General features: G+C 46.9%; 9 protein-coding genes and 1 pseudogene across 15 annotated transcripts; 8 read left to right on the top strand and 2 right to left on the bottom strand.

Annotated features, from left to right (window-relative positions):
* The first annotated feature begins 501 nt into the window (after window positions 1-501).
* LOC27208140 lies at window positions 502-1,898 on the top strand (annotated as a pseudogene).
* LOC6731902 (signal transducing adapter molecule 1) lies at window positions 1,683-5,211 on the bottom strand. The gene is made up of 4 exons (XM_002079001.4): window positions 4,818-5,211; window positions 4,048-4,325; window positions 2,785-3,988; window positions 1,683-2,718 (listed from the first exon to the last, which is right to left on the bottom strand). The coding sequence occupies exons 1-4, from the start codon at window positions 4,858-4,860 to the stop codon at window positions 2,171-2,173; spliced, it is 2,073 nt and encodes a 690-aa protein (XP_002079037.1). The 5' UTR covers window positions 4,861-5,211; the 3' UTR covers window positions 1,683-2,170.
* Window positions 5,212-5,626: 415 nt separating this feature from the next.
* LOC6731901 (aurora kinase B) lies at window positions 5,627-6,952 on the top strand. The gene is made up of 3 exons (XM_002079000.4): window positions 5,627-5,898; window positions 5,955-6,672; window positions 6,733-6,952. Exons 1-3 carry the CDS (start codon window positions 5,765-5,767, stop codon window positions 6,868-6,870), a joined length of 990 nt encoding a protein of 329 aa, XP_002079036.1. The 5' UTR covers window positions 5,627-5,764; the 3' UTR covers window positions 6,871-6,952.
* Window positions 6,953-7,139: 187 nt separating this feature from the next.
* Window positions 7,140-9,349, top strand: LOC6731900 (palmitoyltransferase ZDHHC3). The gene is made up of 3 exons (XM_002078999.4): window positions 7,140-7,624; window positions 7,689-8,132; window positions 8,338-9,349. The coding sequence occupies exons 1-3, from the start codon at window positions 7,509-7,511 to the stop codon at window positions 8,606-8,608; spliced, it is 831 nt and encodes a 276-aa protein (XP_002079035.1). The 5' UTR covers window positions 7,140-7,508; the 3' UTR covers window positions 8,609-9,349.
* LOC6731899 (SET domain-containing protein SmydA-8) lies at window positions 9,198-12,331 on the bottom strand. 3 transcript variants are annotated; one of them, XM_016179962.3, is made up of 4 exons: window positions 11,910-12,331; window positions 10,304-10,633; window positions 10,003-10,229; window positions 9,198-9,948 (listed from the first exon to the last, which is right to left on the bottom strand). In XM_016179962.3, exons 1-4 carry the CDS (start codon window positions 12,263-12,265, stop codon window positions 9,350-9,352), a joined length of 1,512 nt encoding a protein of 503 aa, XP_016024568.1. In that variant the 5' UTR covers window positions 12,266-12,331; the 3' UTR covers window positions 9,198-9,349. The 3 variants fall into 3 exon arrangements, with proteins under 3 accessions (XP_016024568.1, XP_016024567.1, XP_039147165.1); XM_016179961.3 differs by lacking the exon at window positions 11,910-12,331 and adding an exon at window positions 10,858-11,245; XM_039291231.2 differs by lacking the exon at window positions 11,910-12,331 and having other exon boundaries at window positions 10,297-10,436.
* A 339-nt stretch (window positions 12,332-12,670) lies between these two features.
* On the top strand, window positions 12,671-16,392 carry LOC6731896 (voltage-dependent anion-selective channel). 2 transcript variants are annotated; one of them, XM_016178456.3, is made up of 4 exons: window positions 12,671-12,821; window positions 14,786-15,105; window positions 15,177-15,404; window positions 15,474-16,392. In XM_016178456.3, the coding sequence occupies exons 2-4, from the start codon at window positions 14,786-14,788 to the stop codon at window positions 15,772-15,774; spliced, it is 849 nt and encodes a 282-aa protein (XP_016024566.1). In that variant the 5' UTR covers window positions 12,671-12,821; the 3' UTR covers window positions 15,775-16,392. The 2 variants fall into 2 exon arrangements, with proteins under 2 accessions (XP_016024566.1, XP_016024565.1); XM_016178455.3 differs by lacking the exon at window positions 12,671-12,821 and adding an exon at window positions 14,564-14,616.
* Window positions 16,393-16,542: 150 nt separating this feature from the next.
* Window positions 16,543-17,828, top strand: LOC6731895 (voltage-dependent anion-selective channel). Its single transcript, XM_002078994.4, has 3 exons — window positions 16,543-17,031; window positions 17,110-17,334; window positions 17,398-17,828. Exons 1-3 carry the CDS (start codon window positions 16,706-16,708, stop codon window positions 17,726-17,728), a joined length of 882 nt encoding a protein of 293 aa, XP_002079030.1. The 5' UTR covers window positions 16,543-16,705; the 3' UTR covers window positions 17,729-17,828.
* An 87-nt stretch (window positions 17,829-17,915) lies between these two features.
* LOC6731894 (voltage-dependent anion-selective channel) lies at window positions 17,916-19,312 on the top strand. 4 transcript variants are annotated; one of them, XM_044922340.1, is made up of 4 exons: window positions 17,917-18,508; window positions 18,581-18,811; window positions 18,861-18,948; window positions 19,012-19,312. In XM_044922340.1, the coding sequence occupies exons 1-4, from the start codon at window positions 18,018-18,020 to the stop codon at window positions 19,159-19,161; spliced, it is 960 nt and encodes a 319-aa protein (XP_044778275.1). In that variant the 5' UTR covers window positions 17,917-18,017; the 3' UTR covers window positions 19,162-19,312. The 4 variants fall into 4 exon arrangements, 3 of the variants coding, with proteins under 3 accessions (XP_044778275.1, XP_002079029.1, XP_016024564.1); XM_016178458.3 differs by having other exon boundaries at window positions 18,051-18,192; window positions 18,317-18,508; window positions 18,861-19,312; XR_006541502.1 differs by lacking the exon at window positions 19,012-19,312 and having other exon boundaries at window positions 17,916-18,508; window positions 18,562-18,811.
* On the top strand, window positions 19,305-20,587 carry LOC6731893 (voltage-dependent anion-selective channel). Its single transcript, XM_016178459.3, has 3 exons — window positions 19,305-19,870; window positions 19,935-20,165; window positions 20,224-20,587. The coding sequence occupies exons 1-3, from the start codon at window positions 19,317-19,319 to the stop codon at window positions 20,522-20,524; spliced, it is 1,086 nt and encodes a 361-aa protein (XP_016024562.1). The 5' UTR covers window positions 19,305-19,316; the 3' UTR covers window positions 20,525-20,587.
* A 386-nt stretch (window positions 20,588-20,973) lies between these two features.
* Window positions 20,974-25,888, top strand: LOC6731892 (leukocyte receptor cluster member 8 homolog). Its single transcript, XM_039298376.1, has 6 exons — window positions 20,974-21,263; window positions 21,377-22,811; window positions 22,882-23,614; window positions 23,670-23,874; window positions 23,935-24,142; window positions 24,203-25,888. The coding sequence occupies exons 2-6, from the start codon at window positions 21,463-21,465 to the stop codon at window positions 24,354-24,356; spliced, it is 2,649 nt and encodes an 882-aa protein (XP_039154310.1). The 5' UTR covers window positions 20,974-21,263; window positions 21,377-21,462; the 3' UTR covers window positions 24,357-25,888.
* Window positions 25,889-25,928: the final 40 nt, after the last annotated feature.

The following is a 25,928-nucleotide window of genomic DNA, read 5'->3' as shown; positions in this document are numbered from 1 at the left end:
ACCTAACTAACTGTTGACTAGCCAACGACCAACAAAAAGCAAAAAAAAAAAATAATAAAAAAATAAACCGAACAAAACAAAAAACTATTCACAGCTTATCGGCAAACAATAGACCATTGAATAAATATCAAAAGCAAATGGCCATAAATATTTTTTCTTTACCCCATTTTCTGGCCGGATTTTTTCCAACAATTTTATTTTATTAGATTTTCAGCGCGGGTAAATATTTTGAGGCATTCGCATCGGTGAATGAAGAGCTGCAAAAAAGGGAATCATTTATGCCGCTTTAAAGGCCACAATCCGCAGGCCAGGAAGCCAACAGTGGAGGATTCGTGGCCGTGGTCCATCCTCCATTACGCAAGGCACATGGCACATGGAGCCGGGGATTTGCAGCCAAGGGACAAAAATGGCAATGCGATACATAACGCAATAATGGTAACGTGTCGACTTTTACGACATAGAAAACGCGAGAGGCGCGAAGCTTTACGATGCCCGCATCATTTGATTTTATTGCCAAGTGTTACAAAAAAAAAAAAGTAAAGAAGGAAGCACGAGAGGCGTTGGGTGGGTTGAAGGGTCGTCCTTGAGCCAGTTCAGTTGTTTCTGATTAATGCCATCCGACTTGAAGGATACAGATGCAGCGGCACAAAATGCAAATCACCCGGCGGAATAATCAAATCGAGAACGAAACTGAGCAAAATGCCATCAAAGTTGACGACGAACCAAACGGAAACTGCTCCACAAAGGCAACACAACAGCACACAATTGCACGGCCCAAGGGCACAGGACGAACAAGGATCAGGTGTTCGGCTGGGCAGGATTTTCCCACGACCCCAGCCCAATTTCCCCTTACCCACAGCCCAGACCAGCCCATTCGATGTAAGCGTGCAAGGCCAGCAAAATCAATTAATTTAAAAAATACCCATGCATTTGTTGACATTTTTGCAGCTAGACAACACCACCCACCGCCCACCGCCCACCTGCCCGCCCATAGAAATCAACAATCAGCAAATATTTGCATAGCCTGCTCTCGCCCGTCTCCTGGCTCGTTCCGTTCACTCCAGGTGACACTCCGCATTCATTGGCATTTTCTATTTACCAGGCTCAGAGACTGTCTGTCTGTCTGCCCCGTTTTGACAGTTTATTTCAGAGGATATTTGTGCCACCGAATGCCGGATGGAAATTTGCTGAATTGTTGCATGTTTGCCGGATTGCGAGACAGTGGCATGTGGCAAAGCTTGTCTGAATATATTGGAATCTCATCGGAAAAGCGCACTGACAGTGGCGGAGGGGGGTTTCCCCCGAAAAGGGGATGGAGCTAAGCACGTTAAGTTTAAAAGAGGTGCGAATCCAAAACTCGTGCTGAATTGTTTCAATTTATAATGCAATGCAGATTACTCATTCTAAAGCCTACACAAAGAATTTTGCTTTCATGTTTTATTGCATCGTTAAGAAAAGTTAAATAAATATCATTAAAATAAACAAAAGATTCAAGTGAGAAATAAATAAGTAATCAGTAAGCAGCGTTTTTGACTAGTCAACATCTGGAGCAAAAATACATTCACTCAAAAAGTTTCTAAAAACTTCATTTGATTTCAAAAACATTTGGGAATTAATCAAAACAGATTGCTAGTGCTGAAAAAAAGCTACAAGCGTTTGACTTGCAATTTTCAAAGACATTGTTTACTTAGTATATTTTTATGATTTTAATGAATGTGATTCGTTTCGTTAGATTTATCATAATCCGTACAATAAACATAATACATAATAGTTATCTCCCCTTCACTAAATACAAAGTTATACGTGGCGTTGAATACAGATTAATTATATGGTATATATATCTTTTTCGACTGGTATTGCCTTACTTCCAGAAAAATATATCATTTCGTTGGCCAAAATATTAACGTAAAAAACGAAAAATCATAAGGGTATACTTGAAATTAATTTGGCTTCTCTCGTTATTTTAAAGATAGTCGACATTTTTGGTTCACTGACAATTGCTCTTCTCAAAATGTACATAGCAGAGATTTGACAACTTCCGTTCCTCGGCAAGTTATCCGAAACTAACATACTCGATGACATCCTTTTGTCAGAATGCAGACAAAGTTCAAAGTTGTTTTGGGCAATTTGAAGCGAACCAAGTGAAGGTCTCTGTTTTAGTGCAGCGGTCTTACCGCTGCTGCTGGTAGATAGGAATGTTGTTCTTGACAGCATCGTTCTGCATGTGATAGCCGGGCGCCCCAACTGGCGGTCCGCCAGCCATGGACATGGCCATCTGCTGGTGCAGCTGACTGAACTGATCGTGTGGTGGTGGGTGCTGCTGTTGCTGCTGCTGCTGTGGGGACATGTAGCTCTGCGGGTTGACGACGGCCGGCGATCCGTTTGGTGCATACAGATTTGGTCCTGGCTGGTATCCCTGTGGCGGCGGTGCCTGCTGATGCTGCGGCGACATGTAAGCGTGCGTAGCCGGTGGCTGCTGCGGCTGCTGGATTTGTGTGACTGCGGGCGGAACTTGGGCGTACTGCGACTGGGGGTCGATGTGGTAGCTGTTCTGGGGATGCTGTGGGGGCTGCTGGGCTTGCTGCTGTGGCGGCTGCTGAGGGTGCTGTGGAAGTGGCTGCTGTTGCTGCTGTTGGGTGGTCACGGGAGTGGGCTGAGTGTAGATGGGCTGGGGCATGGGTGCAGTGCCAGTTGGTTGAGTCAAATGGGCTGGCAGCGCTAGAAAGACAATTGAAAAGGTTATTATACGTAAATTTAATAATTATTTTCATCCTTTGTACTAACAGTTCATCTGTGCGGCATGTCCGTTCTGATAGGGCAGTGGCACCTGTCCCTGCGGTTGACCCAGATAGCCACCAGGAGCTCCAGGGGCCTGCGATGGAGCAGAAGTGGGAGGATTTGGTACGGGACCATATGGCATCGAGTGCATGCCCGGATAGTTCTGGGCCGGTGGGAATCCCCCCGCTGCAGGATAGCCTGGAGCACCGTACAGAGCGGCACCCGGAAAACCAGCCAGTCCAGGCATAAAGCCGCCAGCAGCGGCGGCAAAATGTCCAGCCGCAGCCCGGTCATCCCGCATCAAGGTATGGTACAGATTAATGGCGTCCACGAGGTCGCTGGACAGCTGCGTCAGTTGAGCGTGCTTGCGGTCGACGCGTTCCAGCTCGGCATCGATCAGCGGACCCATCTGATGCACCTCCTGCTCCAGCTGCAGCATTTCGTCGCTGTCCTGCGAGGGATCTTCGGGATTCGCCTCGTGCAGCAGATGCAGCAGCCGGTCGATCTTTGACTCGTCGATCTCCACGGGCTGAGCTGCGGCGGCAGCTGCTGCCGCTTCAGTCTTTTGCTGCAGTGCCGCAGCGGAATCCAACTCTCGTTGCCCGGCGGCGGCGGCCGACTTATGCTGCTGATTGATGTCCAGCCGCTCGGGATCGACGGACAGATCGGCAGTGACAAAGTTCGAAGGGAAGAGACCCTCGCCGCGCTGATTGTATCCCTTCCACCAGTTTGGATCGCTATCATCCAGCACATGAATGATCTCGCCGGCAAAGAAGGTCAATTCGTTCTCCTCGGCAGCTTCGAAATCGTACAGAGCTCGAACCTTTCTCGGCTCTGGCGCTGGTGCGGAACTGGCCTCGGCGCTCGGAGCACTAGAACCGGTTCCAGCGAAGGATGGATACAATGAGGGATAGGCACTGGCGGTGCCGGTACTTGCTCCACCCCCAGTCTTTGGACTGCCCTTGTTCTCCTTCAACGACAATTCGATGGCCTTGGCGATGTCGTCCTCCTCCTGCTGGCTGCTAACCACATTCGGATCTTTGGGCAGAGCGGCGGCCTTCTCGGCAACAGTCTTGCTGGTCTTATCACCAAGATTCTTGAAATCATATCCCTCTTGGCGCAGCTTGGCATACAGTGCGGGTATCAAGTCGAGCTCTCGATCGTTCTTGTAGTCGTTTTCAGCCCAGTTCTTCAGCACTTGGCGCATTTTCTGTGAATCACAATTGGCTTTAGAAAGGAAGTAAGTGAGTTTAGACTGTTAGTACTCACCAGTGAAACCTTTGGCTGTGCTTTGGCCAACAGGCGGCGGAACTCGGTCTCGAAATCCCGTGAAGCCACCTCCAAATGGAGCGGTTTTCCGCAGTTGTTGGACAAGGCGTCCAGCAGCGTAATCGCCTGCATCACCACATGAGGATCGGTGTGGCCCATGCGACGCATCACCGCCTTCAGGCAATCTTTGGCCAGGCGGGGATTGGTCGTTACCTTGTCGCACACATCCAGAATCAGAGACCAGTTGTCGTTGGTATTAGTCTCGCTGGTGGCCTTTTCTATAAAACAAGAAAGACATGAACCGCATTAGCTTATCAGTCAAATAGAAATTTATATTCTGAGTCACAGCAAAACAAAGATAAGACTCTTTGAAAACTGATTGCTGCTAAAGAAAATCAATACAATCGGAAACTAACTAAATTGCATTAGGGGATGGAGGGGAGGGGGTTGGCTGTGTTTGCGGAGGGGGTGTGAGGGGCTGCGGGTGCTACGTCACTCAAGGTCAGCGACTGCCATCTAACAACTCCAATAAGAAGTTCAACGAACGACGCAGAGCTGCGCACAGCATCTCACATGACTTTCTTTGTTGTCTGCTCAATTGGGCATCGGGTTCATTGGGAAAACAGGGGAAAATGGGGTGGTGTGCGGGTGTTTAGACCGCAGATAAGAATAAAAAAACTATGCAACGCATTGGTCTGTGGCTCAGTCCAATTGGAACCGTGGCTTGTCCAATGGGCCAACCCAACAGCTTATCGGTAGATGGAACTCACCCACGTCGGCGTCGAATGGCGACGACTGCCCAAAGATTCCCATCTTTATGACCAAACCGCTCGCTCAGCTATCTGCCAATAATTTGCGCTGCCCCGGGGTCAATAAATCCAAATCAGTTGATCTTTGTCTGGTTTCCCTATTGTTTTTCCTCTCCAATCGATTTTCGGTGCGTCACGGCGACTGAAAGCACGCTTTGGTGTTACTCCTCCTGCGTAGACTTTTTCGCTTTGCTCCAAATCTCTTTTGGGCTGATTATATCTCTTCTATTGGACTAAAAACTTCCGAATAGCGCTTGCAAATTCGCTTAATTTACGTTTATTGTGTAAAAAATGACTAATGACGAGTGTGGCCAGATTGCGAATAGTCGGGAAATCCAAGGGATTTTTTGCAACGTATTCTCGATTGCTAGTTAGGGGCATTCGAGACTTATATTATGCGAAATATTTTTATTTTGATATAAAAGGTATTATTGACATTGTATACATAGATAAATGTAGACAAGCAATAATATAAATGTATGCCACATCTAATCAGATAAATGTAGACAACCTATAACATAAATCTATTCCACATCTAATCTGATTTGAGCACTGGTAACTATGGCTTATTAGAATTAAACAGTTTTATATGCACATCGCTCAAACTTTTCTCTAACTATAGGAAAGTTTATATTTTAATATCATGCACAATATAAGAACAACACTAAAAGATTTTTGTTTTGTTTGAAGAAACATTGAAATATTTTATTATATGTTGGCCGATTTTAAAAATACAGTGACTTAACTGCTTCACCTAAAGTCACAGCATAACTCGATTCTAGCATGCGGTCACACTAATCTCAGCATTCGAAAAAAACGCGCAAACAAAAGGGACGCTCATAGAAAATACAACTTAAAATAATTAATTTACTTGAAAATCATAATATAATAATTAACAAGCCAGCGCCATGACGCTTTCCCGCGCGAAGCACGCCAACCGCAACCACCTGCCACACCTGCTGGCCAAGGTGCCCGAGGAGCACCAGGAGCCGATCAAGAATATGTGCCTCAAGATGATGTCCCACGACGCATACGGACAGCCGTACGTACAAACAATAAGCTAAAGTATCCGATTCGTACTTAATCTGCTCCCTCCAGATACGATTGGAGTCCCCGGGACTTCGAGATGGGCGCCCACTTGGGACGCGGCAAATTCGGACGTGTCTACTTGGCGCGGGAGCGCCACTCGCACTACCTGGTGGCCATGAAGGTGATGTTCAAGGAGGAGCTGCGCAAGGGCTGCGTGCAGCGTCAGGTTCTGCGCGAGATCGAGATCCAGTCGCGGCTGAAGCACCCACACATCCTGCGCTTGCTCACCTGGTTCCACGACGAGAGCCGCATCTATTTGGCCCTGGAAATTGCCTCCGAGGGCGAGCTGTTCAAGCATCTGCGTGGCGCACCCAATCATCGATTCGATGAACCGCGGTCTGCGAAGTACACCTACCAGGTGGCGAATGCCCTCAACTACTGTCATCTGAACAACGTGATCCATCGGGATCTGAAGCCGGAGAACATTCTGCTAACCAGCACGGACGATCTGAAGCTGGCCGACTTTGGTTGGTCGGCGCACACGCCGAACAACAAGCGAAGGACGCTGTGCGGCACCCTGGACTATCTGCCGCCGGAGATGGTGGACGGGAACTCGTACGACGACTCGGTTGACCAGTGGTGTCTGGGCATTCTGTGCTACGAGTTCGTCGTCGGCTGCCCGCCCTTCGAGTCGAACAGCACGGAGAGCACCTACAGCAAGATCCGGCGCATGGAGATCTCCTACCCATCGCATTTGTCCAAGGGCTGCAAGGAACTGATTGGCGGAGTGAGTTGAAAGATGTTTCCTTGAAAATTCATTTATTAAACATGGATTTCATCTTTGCAGCTGCTTCGCAAGGAAAGCAAGGGCCGCATCACCTTGGTGGATGTGATGACCCACTATTGGGTCAAGGCGGGAATGGCCGAAAGGGAGCTGCAGCTGCAGAAACGGGAGCGCGGCAAGGAGAACACGGCCAGGAATTAACTGGTTTCGAGTTTGCATTGTGTAACGACTTATTTCAGATTTTACTATTATGTTTAATAAACGGTTTATAAGATTTCATGAAGCATGGAGTATATTTTTAAAAATCTACATAGAAATATATTAATCTTGATTTAATACCTGGAACTGCATAAAAAGGCAGAAACGTATATTACTTAAAATGTACCATTTGTTTACAATACCTTCTTCTAATTTATCCCCTTTTAAATTAAGTGTGCTACGCTCATGCCTTACTTAGTTCCAATTCGTCTGCTGTGTAATATTTTCGCGCTTCCCGCAAACGGTCACCCTAAATAAATAAATGACAATTTGAAGCGTAAAATAAGCCATAAAAATTCGATGAAACGCTCGATTTGTGAATCGTGCACCCACCAGTGAGTGGGCAAAGTGCGGCAGCCGACGAGACAGCCACCAGGAGCCTCGTATCCCGCGGAGCAGTGGAGCGGTGCTCGCCAGTCGCGCCGAGGAACTACAGCAACAATTGTTATTTTTCGCCCCACGATTTTCAGGGGGTGGGGGGCTAGGAACATCAGCCCCTTCGGTTTCTAATTGAATTAAATAGAAGGGGCAGAGTGGCAATAGCACCCAGGTCAGTCCAACAAGACGCAGGCAGCAGAGCAATGGTCTTTATCCGGGATCCCTGTGGCATCGCCTGCCTGGTGGTCACCTACGGAGCAGTTCTGTACGCCGACTATGTGGTCATCCGCTGGATCATTCTGACCACCATGCCGGGCAGGTGAGTAATGCATACTGTACGCGCCATGACGTCATTATATATATATCTACCCACTTGGCGGCAGCCTCTGGATGTCCTTCCATGTGGTGCTCTTCAACACCGTCGTCTTCCTGTTGGCCATGTCCCATTCCAAGGCCGTCTTCTCCGATCCAGGCACTGTGCCGCTGCCCGCCAACCGTCTGGACTTCTCCGACCTGCACACGACCAACAAAAACAATCCTCCGCCCGGTAATGGACACAGCAGCGAGTGGACCGTGTGCACCCGCTGCGAAACATATAGGCCGCCGCGTGCCCACCATTGTCGCATCTGCAAGCGTTGCATCCGGCGCATGGATCACCACTGTCCCTGGATCAACAACTGTGTGGGCGAGCGCAACCAGAAGTACTTCCTGCAGTTTCTCATCTACGTGGCGCTGCTGTCGCTCTACTCCATTGCCCTTATCGTCGGTTCCTGGGTGTGGCCCTGCGAGGAGTGCAGCCAGAACGTGATTGAAACCCAGTTGCGAATGTAAGTTTCCTATGCCACAGCAACAATAGCAAAAGCTAGAACCTTATTTGGGTTTGCCTGAATCGAATGCTAAGCGAAATTGCATCAATTGCAATGCAAGATTGAGAAGTATTGCTTTGTTAGTTCTTAAACAATGAATGCGTTACTTGGAAAAGCTATTTAAGTGTATTATGAGTAATATTTAACTTATATCCCTGCATTTCAGGATTCACTCGGTTATCCTAATGCTGGTGTCGGCGCTGTTCGGCCTGTTCGTTACGGCCATCATGGTGGACCAGCTGCACGCGATTCTGTACGACGAGACGGCCGTGGAGGCGATACAGCAGAAGGGCACCTACCGGCCCAATCGGCGCAAGTACCAGCTGCTGGCGGATGTGTTCGGACGCGGACATCCGGCGCTGTGGCTGCTGCCCTGCACCAGTCTGAATCACGCCTCCCGCTACCACGATACGCCTCTACTGAGCCACGAGGTCTAGGGTCAGGAAATATTCTTTATATTTTGTCCTTGCGTTTGCTGTGCGGCTAGAAGAGCCCCCGAGTGTTTTTAGTTTTTAATCATTGTGTGTGTGATTATTTTTAAACGACCCATCCCCCCGCCCGCAGCCAGTCAAATTGAATCGTATTTCGTATTGTGTATTATATGCAGATTCCAACTTAATTTATGCTTTAGTTTATAATCTTTTAAAATTATAAATACATAGAAAGCAGCAGCGTCGCGGCCAACAGGAGCATACTCAAAATGAACACGGCTATTTTGTAAGGAACTTTTGTGCAGCTGCTTGTTTTAGAATGCTGCGTTGATTATTTGTACACCGATGCATTCTTCGGCCACCCGGGGTATTTTTTACCAGTATCCAAGTAAGCAGCACCTTCTAGTTTGAGACGTAGATAAATCTCAACTGTATACAATACTACATAGCAATATGTACCGAGCTAGGAACTAAGTCCTTATTAAAAGCATTTACGATATACCCGAAGAATGACGCATATACCAAAAAATAAAACTGAGATCAAACCACTCAATTACAGAATACTGTGCAGCATTAGTTTGTAATAATTGTAATCACCGTTTAGTTTTGTAGTTTATTGTTCTTTTGACATTTACGACCATCGACCAGCGCACCAAGAAGATTTTAAATGTAACACCAACATCAGCAGTTTGTGTCCCTAGAAACCCAGAACTGTTCCCAATAAAGCTAACCGATATGCATAAGTAATCAATCGAGTTCGCTTCCCAGTCCCTCGACGCTCAGGGTGAGCTGTTTCAGCGCCTGCTTGGCCACCACGCACAGCACTCCCTCCTGGGAGCTCTTGTCCTCGAACTCGAGGATCTCCACACACTCCTTCAGCAGATCTATGGCGTCGACGAGGCGGGCACGCAACTCGCCGCCCTTCAGTTTGCCGGCTATGAAGCCACTTTTGGCCAGCAGCACCAGCGGCACGTGCAGCTCGTAGAGATTCATGGCGCGTGTGCGACTCAGACCCGGCTCGAAGGTGTTCAGCACTCTCAGCACTTGGCGGCACAGCTCCGCCTTGCGCTCCAACTGGTGGTCCGGCAGTTGTACCATCTCGTAGCCCTGAACTCGCCCGTACATCTCGATGAGCAGCTGCCTCAGCCCGGTGGCTATAAAGTGCAGCGGATGGAGCAGCGATTTGTACTTGCGCAACAGTCGTTCGATCTCCTCCAGCCGCTTAGCTGCCATGGGCAGCGCTTGCACGGCATTCACCTCGGATTGCAGGGATTGCAGCATCGCCAGTGCATCCGCATTGCTGGTGTCGGAGCCACAGCTCGCGCAGCTCCAGCTGGTATCCGGTTCTATGAAGTGGATAAGGTCAGCTAATCACTTTCTAGAGGATCTCGTCTGCTCACCTGTTGGCTGCCTGGGCACTTGGAATCCTTCGGCGCACTGACCACACTTCAGGCTGGAGAAGTGCGTTCCCAATTCGGTGGGATCCTGGCAGCGTTCGCATTGGCAGGTGAAGAACTTGCCCTGCTTCAGGTGCTTCTGTCTCTGGGCAGTGCCATCCAATGTGTAGGTGTAGCTGTGGTGCAGGGGCTGACCCTCCTCCAAGTCCACCATGGCGCGCAGTCGGATTCTTTGGAAGAGGAAGACATTTATGAGGAAATGTAATTCTAGACATCTTGAACTAGAGAACTATTTACAACTCACTTGTATCCCTCGCTGGGATAGATGCTCCTGGCTGTGTTCGGCACGCAGTTGTGGGCCAGAATGCCGGTGTAGGGAAAGAGGCATCTCAGTGGATAGCCCTTGGGACTGCGCGCCTCGAAGGCGTTCACCTCCAGCACACCCACCACCTGCATGATCAGCTCCTCGCTGAATCGATTGGCCAGTTGGCAGGGACCGCGCAAATACTGAGCGATATTAACGCGATCCGCATGCCAGACATCCGCGTCCTTCTGGCGCTCCTCCTTGTGGTGCTCCATGGGTGCCACCTCGTTGTCCCATCGCTCCGGATTCGCCTCCTTGGCCAACAGAACCCTAAAAGTAAATAGTTTAGAGGGGTATTCCAAATGAGAATCATATGAAGCAGCACAAGTAACCTATTAAATATAACTAACTACATTAAATTGAAAATCTTTCTCTTTCTTAATTGTTAATGAATCTCTTTGTATATAACTTTCATCTTGGGCGGATAAAATAGTGACGCTATCAGTTTGCTTGGTGCCTGGTGGTCTATTTTTGTTTCACCCGCTGGTCTTCACCTGAGCGGCATAATACAGTCCAATTGCGGGCAGTGGCTGCTCCCGCTGGGCAGGCGGAAGAATCGTGCCCGAGCATCCTTCAGCTCTCGGCACTCCAGCTGGAAATGGGCGTTATCCGCTTGCTGGGCGCACTCCGCGCACAGCGGCCAGCCACATTCGCTGCACAGCTCCTCCTCCGGATCTGGGTCGGGTTCGTAGCAACCCAGGCACACCACCGGTCCATTGCACTTGGGCCCGACGGCAAAGGGCAGCTCTTCGATCAGCAGACCGTGGCCACGGGTCGCTCCCTTGGCCACCAGATAGCGTCCGCAGACCGGACTCCACTGAACCGCTGTCCGATTCACCGACAGCGTTGGCGGCGATGTCATTTCACTGACTGATGCCGGCTGGCCGCACTCAGATCTCAGATCTCATATCATGGGCAAACCTCACGGATGATGCCCTCCTCCCCACTACATGACCACATTTCTGCCTGCTCCGACATAAAGCATCAAAAATGCGATGAACAGTGGGCATGCGAGGTTGTAGGTGAGATATTCTAGTTTTTAACAAATGTTTTTGATAAAACATGGTTCTATTTCTAGAACGATATAATATAAAAGATATTTCTTAAATATCTTACTTTTTCGTAAATTAAATAATTAAAAGGTTTTAACTCCTCCATTATGGTACATTAACCATAACATGCCTCGACTATCATATATCCTTTTATTTTGTCATAATACTGGTTATTTTCATAACTTTAAGCCATAATTTTCTCCTTACTTTCATGCACTTTTAAATTTAACTATTTATTTATTATTTTCTGAGTAATTTGCTCCACTGTCCCTTTCACAGACTTGTTGATCCATCCGTCCGCCTTCTTTGACGTAGAGTCGCCATGAGAATCTGTATTTGCCGGCTAGCCTGCGATCTGCGAGAAATGGGCCGCTGCTGCCAAAACTAATATTCTGACAGAGCGCACAGGTTCCTCTGGTAGCCCCTAGTTGCCCCTGCTGTCCGGATGCCCCAGCACCATCATCCCCGCCCCGCTGGAGCGCCCTCGAACTAACCTCAATATGGTTATGCAATCCAACTGCGGGCAGACGCCATCATCGCTCACATTCCCGGCGAAAGTGACACGTGCGGCGGAGAAGACATGGCACTCTCCGCGGTGCTCCGTGACGTCTTCGTCGTCGGCGCACGATCCGCACAGCGGCCAATCGCAGAGTTCGCAGCGGTCCAGCGAATCGCCGTCCTCTCCGAACTGCAGGAACTGGTAGCAACCGAGGCACACGATTCCGCTGTCGCGCTTGGGTCCGCGTGCGAAGGGTAGCTCTTCCAGAACCAGCTCGCCCCGCTCCACGGAGCACGAGGTGGCCAAGCAGCGTCCCAGCACGGCGTCCTCCTGCAGACGGGCCTTCAACATTCTGTCGCCGCACGGCAAATGCACTGGTCTCGCTTTTGGCCCATCCGAATGGGATTACGCGGTCGATTGGCGGCCCTGCACGCAGATTCGTCTAAAAATAAAAAGTGCATCGCACACTCTTGATTGGTGTCAATCAATAAAGTTGTAATATGTTTATTGCTTTGGATTATACCTTTCTTAAAGCACATTTACTTTTCCATAACCCTCAAGCTTACACTTGCATGCAACACTTTTATCTAAAAAAAGAACACTTTGATGCAAGCTAATTGTTTTTAAAATAAAGTATTTCTTAAAAGAATTATTGAATTTCAATAATCATTTTAAGTAACCGTTAATTTTCGAATTTCCGTTACAAAAAGTGTGACCATTGTGCGTGGGGCAGTGTTACCAGGCAGCATATCTTGCAGCTTTTTTTAGGCAATAATCATTGGGTGAATTTTTAGGGCTGGTAACACTCAGGCACAGAATTACAAAATTTTGTGGTGTACGTTTGTCGTGGTGTCTCTGTTCCTCTGCGTTTCGCATTACACTCTAACCAAACTTAAACTCATCAAAAGTAAGTAGTTCAGGACTAAACACCCTCTGAAATCAGTGAAATGTAATGGATATCCCTTGGGTAGAAGGAAAACCAGGATTTTCGGTGTCAGTGATTTCATAACCTCGAAATGAAAAAATTGCAAGTAGACACGCGCATGAACGAAAAGCAAAAGGGCTGATCACTTTTTTTGTTGGCTGACGGAAAGCAAGCTTCTTATCACCAAATGACACAATAATTAATTGATAAATCCGAAATTTAAAGGGGATATTAAGCCGGTTAGCTATCACACACACATGCACAGCCCACGCACACCAATGCCTTCGCAGTTCATTGGCAGCAGCTGCCGGCGAAAAAAAGGGGGCAAAGAAGCAGAGAAAGCGATGGAAAAGTGCCTGGCGAATTTCCGTTACGTAACGCATGTCGCAGACCAATGTGTTTGCGCTCTCGTTTAGATTGTTTTGATCAATTCCGTTCGTTATCGTCATGTTGCCATCCACCAGACTGCAGCTCGCTCAATAAACATTTTCGATTTCACTCTTCACCGTTCTTTATCGTCGTTTTGTTTGTTTGTGGTCATGTGAGGAGGTGGGTGCACTTTGCGATTGTGGGTGGTATTTTCGCAGTGACGTCACCTGGAAAATCAATAGCCCACCTTTTCGTGCAGCTATTCACTTAGCTTTCCATTTGCCCCATCGATTTCCCTGCTGTTATGCAACTGGCGAAAAAATGTGCTGCACATCCACCCTACAACCCACTTTATAACCTGCTTGTCAAGGTCATCGTCAACGAGATGCTGATTCATTTTCGCCGGGATATCCACCTGATAGTATTATTTTCAGCATCTAGTAACCAGGTTATATCACCTGACTTCCGGAACAATAGGAGCCCATCCCATTTAACGTTTGGCTGCCGGCCATAAAGATTTTTGTCTGCTGACCGCTGCTTTTCATAATTTTCCGCCTTGATTGCCGAAATTTTTCCCCACCACAACACCCTTCCTCAGTCTACACAGCATGAAATATTTATATTGCTATATCTATACAATAAATTCAATTAGATATTTTGGCTTATTTTTGTTCATGTTCATATGTAAATTGCTATTTTTTATGCTGAATTTGGGATAGAAATTCATTTTTCTGTGTAATCACCGCGACTAATGTTCCTACCGCGACTGTGTGTCGCATTCTTGACGTCACGCAAATAGAAACAGCGAAGCAGAGACCAAAGCAGACGTTGCAAATGTGCAGTTAGCTTCTGAGTCAATGATCGCTAGCGTAACGGGACTGAACTGACCAGCAATTAATGCCAGCAAGAACAGAACGTAAACATACAGGAACACCTGTGGCCAGATTAATAGGGAAAATCTTCAGGGATCAGTAGTTTTATTAAAATTTTAGTTTAGAAAACCTGTACAAATATTTTAAAAATAAATTGGGATTTAAATGGGTTTACATTTTCATTGGTATACAAAACCCTTAATTTTTTGGAGTACAGATTTAGTCACTATTGGTTTTCCATCTTCGCTTCTATTTTCCGCGCCACTTTTGCCCAGACGTGCATTGACCCCCTCATCAGTCAGTCAGTCAGAACTTGCGCTGCTTCAGTTGCTGATTCTGTGCATGTGGCCGCCTTGAACACTAAGTTAAATTGATTTATTTATTTTTGCCGCACAAAATTGACATTTAGCCAAAGTGAAAAGGGGAAATGGCCCGCGAAATTCTTAGTCCATGCTGATGCTGTTTTCTGGCGTCTTTTAGTTTTCACTTTTCATTTGCGGCCGATAGAACATTTTGAAATCAAGTCGAGCAAAAAAGTAATAATCATTATGTTGCTGATAAGATTAAACTTATCGTTCGCTAAACGCAATTAATGACATGGCGAGTGAAATGATTTCGCAATAAGTACCATTATCGTCATGATTATCGATTATTCCCAACTAATTGACGGTGCGATTTAATGCATTCCATTTCAATCCATTCCAGATGGCTCCTCCATCATACAGCGATTTGGGCAAACAGGCTCGCGACATCTTCAGCAAAGGCTACAACTTTGGCCTGTGGAAGCTCGATCTGAAGACCAAGACCTCGTCGGGCATTGAGTTCAACACAGCCGGACACTCCAACCAGGAGTCTGGAAAGGTCTTCGGCTCCCTGGAGACCAAGTACAAGGTCAAGGACTACGGCCTGACCCTCACCGAGAAGTGGAACACAGACAACACCCTGTTCACCGAGGTTGCTGTCCAAGATCAGCTCCTCGAGGGTCTGAAGCTGTCCCTGGAGGGCAACTTCGCTCCTCAGTCTGGGTAAGGATCAGATGTTATTACATATGTGTTCTCTGCAGAATAATATTTCTTATATAATTCAAATTCATCAGAAACAAGAACGGCAAGTTCAAGGTTGCCTACGGCCATGAGAACGTCAAGGCCGATTCGGATGTGAACATTGATCTGAAGGGCCCCTTGATCAATGCCTCTGCCGTGCTTGGCTACCAGGGATGGTTGGCCGGTTACCAGACCGCATTTGACACACAACAGTCCAAGCTGACCACCAACAACTTTGCCCTTGGCTACACCACCAAGGACTTTGTTCTGCACACAGCTGTGTAAGTATTGCACTTGCCACACATGGCTGAAATCAATGCAAACTAATGGTTGCCTTGTCCGGTGTTTAGCAACGATGGCCAGGAGTTCAGCGGCTCGATCTTCCAACGCACTTCGGACAAGCTGGATGTGGGTGTGCAGCTGTCGTGGGCCAGCGGCACCAGCAACACCAAGTTCGCCATCGGCGCCAAGTACCAGCTGGATGATGATGCCAGCGTGCGCGCCAAGGTGAACAACGCCAGCCAGGTGGGTCTGGGCTACCAGCAGAAGCTGCGCGACGGAGTCACCCTGACCCTGTCCACGCTGGTCGATGGCAAGAACTTCAATGCCGGCGGCCACAAGATCGGTGTGGGTCTGGAGCTGGAGGCCTAAGTCCATGGTTTTCCGCCAGTCGTGGAATCCTTGAACGTTGTCTAACATCCCCACACGCCCAACAACAACAACAATAACAACAGCAGCCAGACAAGTGCAGAAACAACAACAAGATCAAACAAAATAAAAGATACGATATTCTTCAAAAACAAACAACACACAGTCAAATATAAAGAGAATCTGCACATCTTAACGATTCGATTGGATCTGCCATCACCACATCCGCCCACTTCCTCCCCAACCACGCGAATCTGCAGGAGAGACACTGCCAAACAAACGATGCAGGGGGATGGATGGGTGGTGCAATCGATGGGTCGGTCAGGTCAGTCCGTCGTCGTTGGATGTAGCTTTGATTAGTGCATTGAATATTAGCGAAATTGTTGTTGACAAAAGTGCAGTAAAAATACATTTACCTATTAAACAAAAAAACAAAATGGAAAGGAATATTATGGCTCAAAAGGCTTTGCATTTGTTTCAGTTCTCAAGGCTTTACGGATTGCCTGCAAAATCCTGCGGCGAAACTAGGACACACGTAACACCACAACCACATCCTTAATAACAATCCTTAACTTTTCGTTGTGCATTTACCTGAGAAATAAATCGAGAAGAAATAAAGTATCTTGATTGCAGCGTTGGTGGTGGAAGGTTTGGGAAAACATTAGCTTAATTTAAGGATTTAAGCTTGAAAGGACATCTTTATGATAAGATAAGTACCTTGTACTGTCTGCTTGAAACTCTGAACTTTTTCGGTTAGGCACAGGACTCCATGCGTTTCAGTTCACAGGTCTTCCAGCCTGTATAAAACTCGATACTGGATCAGGCAGCATTAGATATAAATTTTCGGCTAATCGAGGCTGTTGAAAAGTAGACACAAAAAATTTCGAAATTAGTCGGGCCTTATATACCATACCACCTATTCATACCGCCCGCAATGGCCGCCAAAACGCCGACATACCCGGATCTGGGCAAGCTGGCCCGCGATCTCTTCAAGCGCGGCTACCATCCGGGCATCTGGCAGATCGACTGCAAGACCCTGACCAATTCGGGCATCGAGTTCTTCACCACCGGCTTCGCCAGCCAGGACAACAGCAAGGTGTCCGGCTCGCTGCAGAGCAAGTACAAGATCGAGGACCATGGCCTGACCCTCACCGAGCGGTGGAACACGGACAACTGGCTCTTCGGCGAGATTATGCAGCGGGATAAGTTGGCACAGGGGCTGATGCTGGCCGTCGAGGCCAAGTTTCAGCCGGGATCAAAGTGCGTAATCCTTTGGGTATAGGTTAGGGGTAGCATCCTTAAGTTATATTAACATTTCCTTGTGACTCTGGTCAACAGCGAGGCGGATGGCAAGTTCAAGATGGGCTATGCCCAGGACAACTTTAACTTCCTGGCCGACATTGGGCTGAACTCGGAGCCGATACTCAACTGCTCGCTGGTTGTGGGCCACAAGGAGTTCCTCGGCGGCGTGGGCACCGAATTTGACGTTGGCAACACCGAACTCAAGGGCTGGAAGGTGGCTCTTGGCTGGACAAACGAAACTGCCACCCTCCATGGCGAGCTGTAAGTTCCCAGGGTGAGGGGATGTGGGAAGACTTCATCTTAAGCCATTTAATCAATTTGCAGGAAGAACGGCGACACCTGGCTGGCCTCGCTGTTCTACAAGGCGAGCGAGAAGATCGATGCCGGTGTCGAGGTTACCAAGGGAGCCGGCGGCGGCGGCGAAGCCGAGGGCGAACAGCAAGGCGGAGATGTGGTCGTCAATCTGGGCATGATCTACCACTTGGAGGAGGACGCCCTCATACGCGCCAAGGTCAACAACCTGGTGGAGCTGGGCCTGGGCTACGAGCAGAAGCTGCGCGAGGGCATCACCGCCTCCATATCCGCCGTGCTGGATTGCAATAACTTTAAGGACGGAAACCATCGGTTCGGCGTGGGCATTGCCCTCCAGTGCTGATGCGGCTGCCACATCACTCAACGATTTCAATTTCTAAATTTATCTTTAAGTTTATCTTTATTCAAATGACAAATATATTTCGTTCATAATGGCAATATAATAATATGAGTAATTATTTAAGCAATTTAAGCAACAGTTTAAAAAATATAATAAATTAAAAGTAAATAACATTTTTATTTGGATCACAGCTGCTTCGATTTTACTATTCATTCATTTTCCAAAGAACTCCAAAATTTCAAGTGTGTTTAATAAAATTTTTATTTAATTCTTGTACTTTTTATATGGCACAATGCCCATGAGACACCGGATACGGAACTTGTTCAGGTGGAACAAGCGAAAGCGGGCGGCATCGGATTACCTGGAACCCCATGATGAGGGTGTTGGCAATGTCCAGGACAACCGGAGTGCGGAAGATGCTAAGACGGAGAACAAGGTGGAGATTGTGCCGCCACCACCGATGGAGGGTGAGATGCCCAGCTACTTCCACGTTGGGCTGCTGGCCAAGATGTGCCTCACCCACGGCTACACCATTGGCCGCTGGAAGCTGCAGTGCACCTCGAAAACGGAAAATGATTTCTATTTGAGCAGCTTCGGCGAGGGTTATCCCACCATGAAGGACGTCTTTGGCGGCTTGGAGGCGTACAAGGAGAGTGGAAACTTTCACGCATCCCTCGCCTGGTTGTCGGATGGAGACTTGCTATCGGATCTTGGAGTGCATGGTGCTGGGCTGGGTGGCACATGGTCCGCTATATTGAAGTCTATGATCAGCTGCATTGAAGGGTAAGTGGGATTTGAGTTCGCTAGAAGGGATTAAGGAGATTGCCTTTCGTAAGTAAATATAATGCTTTACAGACGCGAGTTCCAATGCAAGCTGAAGTGTGGCTTCGATCGCAATCCTGGCAAAGTGGAAATGTATATTCCCATCTACAAGGAACCCCTAATGATGGGCTACATTATGATGCAGCCTGTCAAGAATTACCTGCTGGGCTACCGCACGGTGTTCAATGTGGAGGATAGGGAGTTCAATATGCATGCTTTTTGCGGCGGATTCAGCAACGATGTCACAGAAGTCGGACTGAAACTGTAGGTTACACCCCACATCCTCAAAAAAAAAACTATATCTATATTTCAGTGAGAATTTCGAGACTCTGCGAGGATCAATCTTCCAGCGCATTGGTGAAAAGTGGGCCGTGGCCTTGAAGGCCAATCTGTATGGAAACGTGAGTGCCAAGAGTGTCTCCATTGGAGGTCAGTACGAATGGGAACCTGAAAGCATGCTGAAGGCCAAAGTGCGCGGAGATTCCCGCATTGGGCTTATTTTTCAGAAAAAACTTCGCGATGACATCGAAGTTCTGTTCCACGTTGGCTTCGAAGGAAGTGATCCCATCAATGGGAAGCACAAGTTCGGCTCATCATGGTACTTCAATATGTAGGATGGCTAGCGAACATACGTTTGTATTCCTTTCTATGTCATGATGGAGGAAAACTTAAACAAATCAGAAGTTTATGTTTCCAGTGTCAGATCGTTTATTCAAAATTTTAAATTTATACCTATTTATTTTTGCTATTTTTTTAACGTTTTTTCAAAATGACAAATATGAAGCAACGATTGCGCAACTTGTTTCGCCGGAACAAGATGCGCGGCCGACCCACCACAGTGGCCAGTAATCCGAATAAGGAGCAGCCGGAGCCACCTAAGCCGGAGCCAAGCAAACAGAAGTCATCTAAGAAGGATGCCTCCAAGCAGGAGCCACCTAAACAGGAAGAGCCCGAAAAGCCACCCAAGGAAGTCGAAGTGGAGATTATACCCTCGCCAACGGCAGAGGGCGAAATGCCCACCTACTTCCATGTGGGCGCCTTGGCGAAGGATTGTCTCATCAATGGCTTCAAGATCGGCGCCTGGCAGATGCACTGCACCACGCGAACTGAAAACGAATTCTATCTGAACACGTTCGGCGAGGGCTATCCCACCATGAAGGACGTCTTTGGCGGCTTGGAGGTGTTCAAGGAAGTGGGCAACTACAGCACGTCCCTCGGCTGGTTCACCAACAATGATCTTCTCTCGGAGATCGCTGTGCGCGGCATGAACTTTGGCAGTCGATTGTATGGGCTGCTCAAGTCCACAATCGTCACAAAAGACGAGTGAGTGTGCTCAATTTTTCAGAATTTTCTTAACATTAAAAACTATGCAAATTAAACCCTGTAGAGTGAGCTTTCAAACGAAGCTGAAGTGCGGGTTGGAGCGCGATCCCGTGAAGGTGGAACTGGTGGTGCCTCTGTACAACGAACCCCTATTTCAGGGCTACATCCTGGTGGCGCCTGTAGAGAATTGGGTGCTGGGATATCGAACGGAGTATAACTTTGACGAAAAGGGATTCGATAAGCACGCCCTGTGCCTGGGCTACAATAATGGGAGGACCGAAGTGGGTCTGAAACTGTAGGTTGTCCAATAACTTAGATAATATATTTAACATTCCAATATATTTTACTTGTAGCGAGAATTTCGAGGACCTTCGAGGCTCGATCTTCCAAAGGATCGGCGAAGCCTGGGCCTTTGCCATCAAGACGAATCTCTACAGTTCGGAAAATGTAAAACAGTTTGCCATTGGGGTTCAGTACGACTTCCAAAATGGCACCATGGTGAAGGCCAAGCTGCGGGAGGACTCCAGAATGGGGTTCGTCTACCAGTCAAAGATTGGGGAGAACATCGATGTTGGCTATCATTTGGCCTTCGATGGGGTAGATCCCATTGGTGGAGCCCATAGGATTGGAGTTTCATGGGGTTTTCACTGTTGAAAAAAATGTGTACTATTGACTATGATTTTACTATACATGATAAATATAAATAAATAATTTGTATGTATAAGTGTTTTCCTAGCTTATCTCATGATGATTTTGGCTGTTTCCGTTTTAGTTGTTTTAAATTAATGGAATCTTAAAACTGAACCGTATTATACCTTATATTTTAATGTTTTATTGTTCTACAATACAGTCTTACTATTAAAAATAGATTTGAAATTAACGATTTAATATCATTTTTTGGGCGAGTTGAATCTTTTAAGCATGCGCGCCAAATTAGCGTAGTCGTACATAGATACTAAGACCTTTCTTTTCTTAACATTATTGTATTAAAATTTAAATTAAAATCCACCTCCAAATAACGAAGAAATAAATAAATAAAAAACGTCTCCATGTTCCATATTCCACAGTTCCTCCGCCGCTAGTATGGCGCGCATCTTTTTAATTACGGTAATGGATTTTCGGCTCAGCAAGCTACGGTCACACTGAGCGCTGCGACATCTCTATTCATCGATTATACTGTCTCTTTTTCTTTATACGAAAAAATAGTTCAACTGTTCGGACGTGTTTATATATCGTGAGAAAATAAAGCAAAAAGTAGCGTATTCCGAGTGTTTTCGTGCGTATGCAGATATATTTTTGCACTGCGCATCCTTTTTAATAAGTTATTTTGGCGAAAACGGCGATTCAAACTCGCAAATCGAAGCAGAAAGTGCCAGTTCTCGGTGACCAAGAAGTAGGTAAGAAATAAAAATGGCGTCACATGCCAACACACACACACACCCACCAATGCACACAGACTAATGCGCACATTTTTCCCATTTTTGGTGCCCTTTGTCATGAAATCAGGGGCCGAAATCGCAAAAACCCAAAGGTAAGTTCAGGTAAAAAAAGAAATTAGCAAAGGACCAAGAGAGGGAGATTGTGGGAGTGCCATGTCAGATGCCATGAGTGCTCCGCCGCCCCTGATTCCGCAGCTGCAGGAGATGCAGCAACAGCAGCAGCAGGGCGCTAATCCCGCCCAGCTCGCCCAGCAGTGGAGCAACTACGCCTGGTATGCCAACCAGAATGCTGCCTACCAGCAGCAGTATCAGCAGTACTACCAGTACTATGTGCGCTACCAGCAGCAGCAGCAACAGCAGGTAACCTCGACGGTCAGTGCGTCAAATGCGCCGCCGGGCTTCAGCAATGCGCTGGCTGCACCGCCGCCTCTACCCTCAGGGCCGCCCCCTCCGCCGCCTCCGAAAATAGGTCAGCCACCTGGCCAAAACAAGCAACAACAACAGCAGCAGCAACAACAGCAGCAGCAAAAGAATTTCGGCGGAATACGTTTTAATTTGAATTTAAACCAAAAGCGTTTGGCCGGTGCTCCAAATCCCCTGCAGCAACAACAACAGCATCAACAGCAACAGCTTCAACAACAACAGCATCAACAACATCAACAACAACAACATCAACAACAACAAAATCAACAACAACAACATCATCAACAACAGCAACAGGTCATGCAATTGTACAATAACAACAACAGCAACAAAAAGAAGCGCAAGCGGAATAACAAAAACAAGAACTTTGAGCAATCAGCATATAGCAATCCGTTTGCCAATCAAACCCCAGCCACACCCCAAGCTCCACCGCCGCCCATCATTAGCGCCAGCGATGTAGGTGTACCAATTAATCCGGACTTGAGCAAACCACCACCACCATTACCCCTGGCCATTGTGGCACCCACAGAGAATCCCCAACACCAGAAGCAGCAGCAGCACCAGGAGCACAAGGCAGCACAAGGAGCGGGAGAGGCTCCATCCCAAACACCAAATTTTAAGCGGCCGAACAGTTTTCAAATGGCTTCAAGCGACTCCTGGCCGAATTCCCTCAACCAATATGTTGCCCGTTGCTATTCCAAGTGCAACACTGATCTGGATAAGGATCAGATCGACATATGTCTGAAAGGCAAGATTATAGCGGCGGCCAATCGCAACGAGCTGTGGACACGCGACTGGGACAACGAGCCCATGCCGACGGTGCACAGCGAGAGGGACGGCATTGATGTGGTGCTAAGCAATGTGCCACCGCCGCAGCAGCAGCGAAGCAACTACTTTCAGAAGAAGCAAGAACAGGAGCGGGAGCGAGAGAGAGACCGCGAAGCGGATAAGTCGCCTGCCAAGGGTTCCACGGGTGTAGTGAATCAGTTCAAGCAGAAGGGCAATCAGTTCAACAAGTCCTCGTCCGGCTACGGTTCGCATCACTCTTCGACGTCCAAGTACTCCAGGAGTCGTTCGCGGTGAGTTTTATGATCTCTATTGATCGAATTGAAACTGTGTCCTAAACCAGTATGTTTATATCCTTCGCAGGTCGCCATCATCTTCAAACTCGTTAAAGTACTCGAGCAAGAAGCGGTACTCGCGTTCGCGCTCTCGTTCGCGTTCCCGTTCGCGATCCCCCCGCTCCCGATCGTGCTCCCGCAGTAGCGATGCCAGCGGTCCACCGGCGCGTAAGGTTATCCGCAAATCGGGCTCGATCGAATCTTTAAATTTCATACCACTCACCGCGAATTTATCCCGCAAGCAGCAAAAAATGCTAATGAAGAAGGGCAAGCGCGCGGCTGCCATGGCATCAGCACAGATGAAAAAAAAGGAAACACCTCACTTTTACAATCAGTCGTCTGTTGGCGGTGCCGTTGATGATGACACAGCGCGCTTGCAACAGCGTGCGGCACGATTCTCACAGCAGGGCTCCAGCTCGGCCAAGAAATCGGTCGTCGCCATTGCAAGCTCACCGTTTGGTCTCACCACGGCCAAGAACAAGAAGAAAATGGTGCAGCAACAGCAGCAGCACCAACGGTCATCTTTCTACGAGGACACAGAGGCGGCTAGCAGTTTAGATCTTCTCGATTTGCACATTGTAGGAACTTGTAGGGATCTAGAAAAGTCATTTTTGCGTCTTACAAAGGCGCCGTCTCCGTCAGAGGTGCGACCTGTGGAGGTTCTCACCCACTCGCTTGTTAATGTGAAAGGAAAATGGCGTGCCAATCAGGATTATCACTATGCGTGTGATCAGCTTAAGTCCATAAGGCAGGATTTGACTGTAAGTATGCGCGGAGTAAAGATATGAAATAGTGTTAACTCAAATGTACTCACAGGTCCAGGGTATTCGTGATCAGTTTACGGTTGAGGTGTACGAGACACACGCACGCATTGCCATGGAGAAGGGTGACCACGAGGAGTTCAATCAGTGCCAGACGCAACTTAAGATGCTGTACATGGAAATCGGTGGTAAAAACGCCAACGCCCTCGAGTTCACCGCCTATCGCATACTCTACTACATTTTCACAAAGAATACTCTGGGTATGTTTGACTTCGTTTCATATATTTTCGATTAAAATTAACACAGCTTATGGTTTCCAGACATCACCACTGTCATGCGTTCGATTACGGCTGATCAACGTGAAAATCCTGTCATTGCGCACGCTCTTCAGTTCCGATCTGCGTGGGCGCTGGGCAACTACTGCAAATTGTTCTCCCTGTACAAGACGGCGCCTCTAATGTCCGGCCACATGATTGAGTGGTTCCTGGAGAGAGAGCGCAAAGCTGCATTGCGAGTCATTATTAAGTCGTGAGTATATTATATCCACTAAATTGTCATTGTTAGTGATAATCATTCGTTTCTTTTCAGTTATCGTCCCAACATTAGCGTTGACTATATTACCAATATTCTGGCTTTCGATAGCTCCGAAAAGTGCAAGGAATGGCTCGACACTTTCAGTTTGCCATATGCCGCCGATGGTGTGCAAGTTGATTGCAAAAATGCAGCTGCTATTGCTATTTGAATCGAACTTCATATAGAGCAGACTAGCTGGCATGAAGCCCTATTCGATTTTGTACCTGATTTCCGAGCTTTTCGGATGTTAGTGTCCTTTTTCGGACTGCGGATGCAACTCTCTTGGCCCTGTTTAAAAATTTGTGTATATATTTCTTTAGATCGCGATTCCCTTTCGTTACAAAGTTAGGACTTGACTTACTCCCGTTCTTAGGCTGAAGTCTTCGCTTATTTAGGACCAACTGTTCTTCGTAGGGTTTAAAGTTTTTAGATGGAAAATAATTCAACGGAAAATTATACAGAAAGCATCACAGGAAACATTCAAAACAATGTTGAAGATTTGCTCTGAAGTAGCCTTGGATTTTAGAAGGCGTACTTTATTATCGATGATGCCATACTTCGGAAATAAAATTATACGGAAGGATTCATATGGATTAAATTCAACATGGATTCAGCGACGAATACTTTTTTCCAGGATCAACAAAGGTGGAAAAATGTATGCTGTCGGAAATAATTTTAACATTTGGCGCGGTGTGCTGAAAATTTGTAACAGCGTTGGTCTTCACTACCTCCTTAAAAATTCAACCATCTTTGCATACTTTTAACTACCAAAATCGTGCAAGATCCGCAAATCGAAACTCGTCTGAATTCAACAGCAACTTAACGTGAAACCTTAAGTGCGTGACCTTCCAATGAACATATTCAGGTCCAGAATTAAGTGAATCGATTCCAAATCTTGAATAACAACCTTACTAAATATGAACTTCCTCAAAACTAACACATGCAGATAAACAAAATCAGAAGCGATCACGGAACTCCAAAAGCCCTTAGGCTTTGGGCAGAGAAACCATTTTTGTTTTGTTGTAATTATTTTACTCATTTATGATCACTTCATTTTTAAACTAGTTTTAAGGCTAGGCTTAATGATTGTTGTCTTATTTAAATTATTGAAAAGGATTATACTAATGTTCTGTCTCTCTATTGTATACCTGTATATATATACAACCATCAAATCCACCACCACCACCACGAACTACAACTGCAACGAGATCCAGCCTGCATGCAAAATCCCCGGAAGTTCAAACTCAACATTTTGGAGTATGGCAAATTCAACCAGGTCTTCCCCGTCGCCACTAAACATCCGTGAAAAGGCATTCAACAAGTCATCAAATACGCACGGCATTTGTAAGCTCTTCCAATTTTAATTCGCTTTACTAAAGCAGATTGTATACAAAAATTTGGAGACTTCGGGGTACCACATAAGTAATTGGCTAAGAACCTGTAATCAGTGTTTTTTTTTATTAGAGGGAGTTTGACTAGAATCCTTACTACTATTTTAAACAGTAATTATATAAAAGGCTAGGATTATAGGCTAAGCTTAACTGTTAATATATTTTTAATTTTCTTGAATGTTGGAAAACTATTGAAAAGAATTCAATATTTCAAAAGCTCCCCTATCTATGGATGCAACCAATGGCATCCCGATTGCATGAAATGGGAGTGCTATTATCCCGCTTTTAACAATAAACGCCACAAAACAAAGCAACTGGTGTTTTCCTCTTGGTGAAATTTCCCTTTCAGC

This window comes from Drosophila simulans, chromosome 2L, assembly GCF_016746395.2.
Source record: "Drosophila simulans strain w501 chromosome 2L, Prin_Dsim_3.1, whole genome shotgun sequence".
Classification (NCBI taxonomy): domain Eukaryota; kingdom Metazoa; phylum Arthropoda; class Insecta; order Diptera; family Drosophilidae; genus Drosophila; species Drosophila simulans.
The sequence above is the reverse complement of the archived record's forward strand: the minus strand, read 5'-3'. Positions and strand labels throughout refer to the sequence as shown.